The 8,323-nt window shown below is 36.9% G+C and overlaps 1 protein-coding gene across 1 annotated transcript; it reads right to left on the bottom strand.

Moving 5' to 3' along the window:
* Positions 1 to 5,586, bottom strand: LOC107712619 (ornithine decarboxylase antizyme 2-like). The gene is given in 6 exon segments (XM_016517965.1): positions 1 to 335; positions 411 to 496; positions 1,258 to 1,430; positions 3,563 to 3,667; positions 3,669 to 3,720; positions 5,339 to 5,586. Coding segments are annotated over 6 exon segments (678 nt in total). The 5' UTR covers positions 5,470 to 5,586; the 3' UTR covers positions 1 to 204.
* Positions 5,587 to 8,323: the final 2,737 nt, after the last annotated feature.

The following is an 8,323-nucleotide window of genomic DNA, read 5'->3' as shown; positions in this document are numbered from 1 at the left end:
ATCCTGTGCAGGCTTGAAGAGCAGGAAGAAACGTCCAATCAAACGCAGAAATGACCTTTTGTACATTCCAGAAAATCGAACATCGTATAAACAAAAAAACAAGGGCATTAAAAGCAAACAGATTCACTTGATGAACGAGTCAAACAGATTGCGCGGCTCCGCCTGAAGCCTGTAGACGGATCCAGATTGAGGAATGAGAGGAGACTAATCTTCATCCGAGGAATCCCTGTCAAAGTTGTAGGCCATGAAGAGAACGTCAGGTCGAGCGGGGACCAGAGCGTGGCCCGGTTTCACCATCTCAAAGCCCAGAAAGCTGAACGTACGCACCAGTTTCACTAGAAGAGGAACACACACACACGTCAGTGCAGCACACGCGTGACAGACAGAGGTCTGAGCAGAGTCTGACGTACCACGATCGTCCCTGTTCTTATAAAAGCAGACGAACACACTGACGACTTTCAGATGTTCTTCAGCAAACTCCAGCAGAGAGACGAAGCTGGAAACACAGGCAGACACAGACGCTTACAGATTAATACAGTAATCAAGAGCATTAAACTAGATCCGAGACCTTCTGAATGTCTGTTAGATGTCATGGGAGGAACCCAACATTCAGAAGGACTACATCACAGGATCAATGTAGAAAAACCCAATTTATACTGGGATTTTTTTATTTACAATTTTATTAAGGCACATTTCTAGTTATTATTGTACATTTTATTTCAGTATCTCATTTTTATTTTATTGCACCGTTTATTTAATCTATTTCTTATTTATTTGAAAGTCATTTGTATTAGATATCTCTCTATTATTATACATTATGTATTATTATACATTTAAATTCCCATGTTTACCATTAAATATTAAATATTTTACCTAATATCTTATTTATATTGTTTTTGTATTTAAATCTTATATTTCAATTTTAATACTTTTTTTTTTTGTATTATCGAATTTTTATAATTTAAATCTCATTTTTTTTACTATTTATATAATGCAAGTAATACTTTATTTTTATAATATGTATTATTTGACTATTTTTTGGAATATTTTTTATTATTTTTTATCATTTATTTATTTTATACTGGTTTATCTTTAATTTTTCATTTATTTTAATCTTTTATGTATTATCACTTATCTTTTTCTTTTTTCCTCTAAACATTTCCACGGACCCCCAGCGCTCCCAGACCCCTGCTTCAGATGTTGTGGGTGGTTGTCAGGGTGTTGCTATGGTGTCGTGTGTGGTTGCTAGGCGCTCACCTCTCTTTGCTGCCCTCTGGAAACGATTCGCAGGGAATCTCCACGAACAGGCCGGGGCCCCGAAGCACCGCCTCCCATTTGATCGCCCGGGAAACGGTGGGCCGGCTCTGAAAGTGCAGTATCCGGGGGCGACCGGCCCCAGCGGGCTCTTCCGTCACAGTCAACTTCCTGTCCTGTGCAGCCAATCAGAAGACGAGCTGGTTAGGGAGTCTGTCCTGATCATCACTTCATATCTGTGTATGCTTGTGTTCTGTGCTTCTAGAACTCCTGTTGTTTGTGTGTTTGCCTGAATGATGCGTTTCATTTCTGCCGTCCTCAGTTTAGAATAATCATTTACTTCTAATTATTAATGGCTTTTGTTTACATAATATATGTGCGTGTACTGTGTATATTTATTATGTATATATAAATAAACACACATACAGCATATATTTTGAAAATATTTACATGTATATAGATTTATATATTTATATTCTTATATTTTATATTCTATATAAATATATTTAATATATAAACAATTTTTCTGAAATGTATACATGCATGTGTTTGTATTTATATACATAAAAATACACAGTACACGCATATTATGTAAACAAAACTTATTTTGGATGCGATTAATCGTTTGACAGCACTATAAATAACACAGTTAGATAAGAAATGCAACTTTCTAGAAACAAAATATTTTCCAAATACTTTTATATATATTTATTGTATTTTTACAAAAATAAAAAGCACCTAAAATACACTAATTCCTATTATGCACCCCTGTTGTCTGTTCAAACAGGTTTCTAAGTCCTTCCAAAATAACAATGTATTTGACTTTTTCAAAAATTTGAAATAATATAAACTGACATTAAATCGACAATTAAATCACTCTTGCCAAATGAACAGTCTCTGATGTAAGAAAATAGGCCAGATAAATAGTGTGAGAACCTGCTGAGCATGCGGTGTGAGACGTGTGTGTGTTTCTGATCACATGACTGGATACGACACGTCTGACGCACCGCAACACGCCGGCCTGCTGACAGTGTGCTGAAGGTTTGATTTTTAAAACGCAAAACACACTGATGTTTACAGAGATGTGAATGTTTCTGAGAATGCCGAACCCTTCTGAGGGCATTTACATTCTCAGAAGAGCATCTGACACCCGTGTTCTCACTGTCACCCGCTGGACCATGAGGACTCTTTCTGTGTACTGTGTAGTATGTAGTGTGCAGTGTGTAGTGTGTAGGGCGCGGGGTGCAGTGTGCAGTGTGTAGGGCGCGGGGTGCAGTGTGTAGTATGTAGTGTGTAGGGTGCAGGGTGCAGAGTGTAGTAGGGATGCACGATATTATCGGACCGATATCGGAATCAGCCGATAATGACTTTAAATGTAAATCTCAGCATCGGCCCGATATAAATTGTCAAAATTATGTCTTGCCGATAAGAGGAATACGTTAACTCACATGTGCTCAGGGTGTGCTAGCGATTAGATCACGTCAGCAGTGTGGCTCATTCTTGAAGCAAAGTTTTGCCTGAATGGTGATTGGATTCACTGTTTTGGATCGCTGCATTTAAACTGACAATGCACGTACAGAATATCGGCAAAAATCCAATATCGTGCATCCCTAGTGTGTAGTATGTAGTGTGTGGGGTGCAGTGTCCATTGTGTGGGGTGCAGTATGCATTGTGTGGGGTGCAGTATGCAGTGTGCATTGTGTGGGGTGTAGTGTGTAGTATGTAGAGTGCAGTGTACATTGTGTGGGGTGCAGTATGCAGTGTGTAGTTTGCATTGTGTGGGGTGCAGTATGCAGTGTGCATTGTGTGGGGTGCAGGATGCAGTGTGCGTGCAGTGTGTAGTCTGCATTGTGTGGGGTGCAGTATGCAGTGTGCATTGTGTGGGGTGCAGGATGCAGTGTGCATTGTGTGGGGTGCAGTATGTAGAGTGCAGTGTGCATTGTGTGGGGTGTAGTATGCAGTGTGTAGTTTGCAATGTGCATTGTGCGGGGTGCAGTATGCATTGTGTGTAGGATGCAGTGTGCATTGTGTGGGGTGCAGTATGCAGTGTGCATTGTGTAGTGTGCAGTATGCAGTGTGCATTGTGTGGGGTGCAGTATGCAGTGTGCATTGTGTGGGGTGCAGTATGCAGTGTAGGGTGCATTGTGTGGGGTGTAGTATGCAGTATGGTATGCAGTGTGCATTGTGTGGGGTGCAGTATGCAGTGTGTAGGGTGCATTGTGTGGGGTGCAGTATGCAGTGTGCATTGTGTGGGGTGCAGTATGCAGTATGTAGTGTGCAGTGTGGTATGCAGTGTGCAGACACTCACTGAGTACAGCTGCAGCTGCTGCTGCGGTGGTGCCGCTGTGGATGAGTGATCCCGTGCTCCGTTCCCTCGCCCACCTGGGATCTTCAGAGGTGGGTGAGGGGCATCAGGAGCACCACAGAGGCCCTGGACCAGTGGTACTACTACAGCACAGCGACAGACTGAGGAGAACAGAGAAATAAGCCATCACAAGAAACACACAGAAGCGTAATTCATCTGATCTGCACTAGAGGAAGTCAGTCAGCCGTGACGCACTGCTCTATAAGCGTCTTGGACTTATTCAACACCACCACAAGAGCAATTACAGACACACTTTCACAAACATTAGCTATCCTACATTTCAGGGCTTTTAAAACTTTGTCTTTTTCCAAAACGATTTATGTATCATTTAAAGTTATTTATAAAAGGTAAGCAATTTGGTTTGCAAAGAGCCTACTTCTTTGTATGTGTATTGTTCAAATAAAATAAATAATTGCATAATAAAGAAAATGAATGAAAATAAATACACGTTTTTATTAATATTTTACATTTTATTTTAATTTTAGTTAGTAATTTTATGTCTTCTCATCATTTTTATTAGCTTTTTTTTTTATATGTTTATATAGTCTAATTTTATTTCAAATTTAGATTTTTTAGTACAAAAAGTTGAGAAATGCTTCCTTGAAAACTAGCTGAAATAAAATACTTTATCATTCTATTTCATTTCATGTAACATTTTTTTGTAGTTTTTGGTTTTAGTTTCATTTACTGATAATAACCCTGGTGACAGAAACTAAATATTTTACAAATTGCATATGCATTTATAAAATTAGAGTTTTTTGTTTTGTTTTTATTAAAAAAGCACACTATTTCAGTTCACAGATTATGTTTATACAACTGTTACGTTTATTAATTTACCGTTTAACGCTTTTATAACGAGTAATAAAGTCATAAAAGATCAATCGGTATTAACAGACGTCACTGTTGCATAACAATAAATGAACTACTTCCGGTCATTAGGGAACGCGTTATTGTGACATTAACGTTACTTTATAACGACATTAAATTTTAATACACACTAGAACAAAACCAAGCATTCTTTTTACAACAAATTCAACGCGGTCACGGACATAATGTAATCTAATTTCAAAACACAACGCTATAAAATAAAACACAGTATAGAATATCCAACACAAATATTTAATCACTAAAAACACGCGGCGCGATCAAAGGCACGAGGCGGGTGACGTCATGACGGCTTCTGTGACGTGCGTGTGAAAACGAGGCCTGCGACGTCAAAGCGCACAACAACGCGACTTTATAACGAAATCAACACAATAAGAGCGTTAATCATTCCGTGAAAAGCGAAAATAGTTATATATCGCTGAGTGTAAAATGAGAGAATAATCAGGTGTGTGGATGTGAATTTAAAGGGCCACATCTGTTTAGGCCACAGATGCTAGCAGATGATTTCATTCAGATGGATTAAAGTGTAACACCTTAGCATCACACGGATAACAAATCAGTGTTTCCAACACCTTTAAAACCATAAACATAGTATGTGCTGCGTGTTAGTTGACAAAAACTGCTGTCGCAGATGTTGAACGCGATGAAAAAACAGCTGCTAATATTAGCATTAGCCTCTCAGGCCCTGTGAGAAAATAACTCGCAATTAAAAGTCTCCGCACGTTCATTAAAACCAGCATCCCGCTCTATTATGACTTTATATAGTTATATGAAGACTGTTCTGCTGATGTAAACGGTTAAATGTGTGTGAACGAGCTGTTACAGGGCTCTCACCTTCCCATCACGTCGTTAATACTGTTACTGAACGCCTCCATGATGCTGCTAGTTTCACACGGTTTATTTCCTTCTTTCTCACGGGCAAAGCAATGACTGTTTAGGATCCGCTGGAGGTTGGATTTTACCATCCGGCCTCGGGAGAGTTCACGGCGGCCTGTGTGCGCTCGTCTGCAGTCGGCAGAAAGTGAGGAGCGCGGAGGCGGAGACGCGACAAAAACAGCATCCGCGCTACTACGGCGAAGGCGCTGCTCATGGATATATGTCGAGCCGTGATGGCGGCCGGCCGGTCACGTGGTTGATTAATATTCAAAAGGTAACGGTTGTAGCGAATCGGCTCGGTCGAATGAACCAACGCGCGCTTGCGTCATTAATATTCATGAGCTGATCCTTCGCTATAGTACGCGTGGTCGCTCGCGTTTGTTGAGCGAGTGGAAAATTACTGAGAAGAAGCGACTCTAGTTTTACTTTCGAGTCTGCTTTCGAGTCTGAATGTGTTATGATGTTTTGACACCTTATTTACGTACATTTGAGACAGTGAAGGTCATGTTATTGACAGAGAAAGTTTAGAGAAGATTCATCTTTAAATACAAGTTCAAAATACAAATATATATATAGTTATTAAATTGAATTGTATATTTTATTACCTTATTAATATTGGTAACACGTTCTTTTAAGGTGTCCTTGTTACACGTTACATGTGCTTACTATTATAATAACAATAAATTATGCATAATTATGCAAGTAACCCTAACCATATATTAAGTACATGCAGTTACTCAGTACTTATATGTATAATTACACTTTAACAAATAAGGTGTGACCTTAATATTTATTAAATGTAATAATGTCAGTTATTGTTATTTATTCACTCACTCACTCAATGCAACGTTCTGGTGTTGTGTCACGTGACGTCTTTGTATTTATTTTAGATAATTTTTAATTAATTATTCATTCATTTAGTGTGGGACTGTGTGTGCAAACTATAATAATGCACACATAATTTTATGTTTTTTTTTTTTATTTAAACAATAATTAATACAGAACATTGCAGACCACAAAATGCCAAGGGGTAAAATCCAAGGGTTCACACCTAGTTAAACATAGGCTTCACAATGCATGTCAATTAATTGATTAATTAATTAATTAACCTAACAAAGATAAGCAGATATCAAGAGAAAATAATATATATATAGGCCTATAATTTTGTTTTCTTTATTTCTACTTATCTTTGTTTGGTTTATATAATTATTTGTTTATTTATTTATTATATTTATTTATTTACAGGACGTAGACACAGTTTTAAAATAGATCCAAATACATTTTTAATGCTCAAAATACGATGACGCGATTCCACAGTTATTAACATCGGAGAAAAGTTTTTTTTATAATTCCATTTTTTTTTTATTAATACACATTTATGACATTATATAGTGTTATAAATATATATAAATAAACACATAAGTATACATGTGTTTCTTCTCCATATTTTGGCCTCTTTGATCAAGTGAAGGAGCGCTGTCTCTGCGCATGCGCAGTTGTTCTGTGCGCACTGGAGTCAGTCTGCAGCATCTCACACGAGCAGCAGATGTCAGTGTAACACAGAGAGCTTATGAGCAGTGCTGATGAGATGAGATCAAAGCAGGGCATGTTGAACCATGTCACGCAGCAGCATCAAACCGAAGAGCTCACATCACTGTTAATGCTCACTTCATGCCAGAATTGTCTGATAGACAGAGACACGTTACTGTAGCTCCAGTAAATCAAGCTCACAAACACAATCACACATTCATACGAGATCAGACTCAGTGTCTCCTGTTTAGAGCAGTCTCATATGTGGCCTTTATGTGTTTAATAACAGCATATCTTCATCTTTATGAGGTTAGATGATGTTCATATATCTCACGGTTCAGTTTTATACGTCTACACTCTTAGAAATAAAGCTATAGATGGAGTTAAATAGAGGTTAAACTACAAACACCTGGTTTGTCCCCCTGTTGTATTTTTCACTTTTTTTCCCGCCAAGGTTCAACTTTGTTCAAAATGGCTCAGTTTGTAATGACAAAGTTATATTTTGCATAAACTAGGGATTTTTTTGATGGCGGTGATTGAGTTTGGAGAATGTATCCGAATCATATAAAAACTGAAAAATTAATGAGATTGTTAGCCTACTTCTCTTTGATTTTTAATTGTAATATTAAAAAAAAAAAAAAAAAAAAAAAGTAATATTTACTTTAAGAAATAAATAATTAAAAGAAAAAGAAAATTTAATGAAAATAATGATTAAATAAATAAAAAAATATACCGTATTTTAAAGTTTTACTTTTCAGATAGCTCTTTAGCAAAATTTAGCAAAAAAAAAAAAAAGTATATACTTTATATAATACTTTAGTTAATAAAATTGTGTATCTAGATTTTTTGCTAAAATATTTAGGCAAGATTTATGTTTTTTGAATTTGACAAGCATATAACATTTCCATGCAGTTGGACTACAGTTTTAACATAAACTAATAAACGTGATGTGATGCATATTTGTCAGTCATAAATAAATGAAACAGGTCAGATTTCTGTAATAATCTGAATGTTTAAAACACCATGACCAGCTTTACATATTTATCATCAATAAATCAAATTTTGAGAGCAGAAATCTTTGAGGCTGAGAAATATGCATCATATTAAGTTTACTTATGTTAAAACTTTGTGATCCAAATTTTATATGCAATTCAAATATATAAATCCTAATTATAGAACAGAGAGTTCCGGTCCTTGATTCTGATTGGCTGAGCCGCGTTGGAAGCTGTTGTAAATGACTCTACAAAGTAACATACACCTTTGTTTACTTCTGTGTGTTGCTCGGCAACCACTTTGTTGCAACCACAACTGTTTCTGAGGAGCTACATTGTTTGGTGGAAGAATACTGTTTTTATTAATATCATTACACTTTATTTGCTCTGTTTTATTTTGTGAAACCTAACTACGTATATG

Source organism: Sinocyclocheilus rhinocerous, unplaced genomic scaffold (assembly GCF_001515625.1).
Source record: "Sinocyclocheilus rhinocerous isolate Xijiao unplaced genomic scaffold, SAMN03320098_v1.1 scaffold2236, whole genome shotgun sequence".
Lineage (NCBI taxonomy): Eukaryota > Metazoa > Chordata > Actinopteri > Cypriniformes > Cyprinidae > Sinocyclocheilus > Sinocyclocheilus rhinocerous.
The sequence above is the reverse complement of the archived record's forward strand: the minus strand, read 5'-3'. Positions and strand labels throughout refer to the sequence as shown.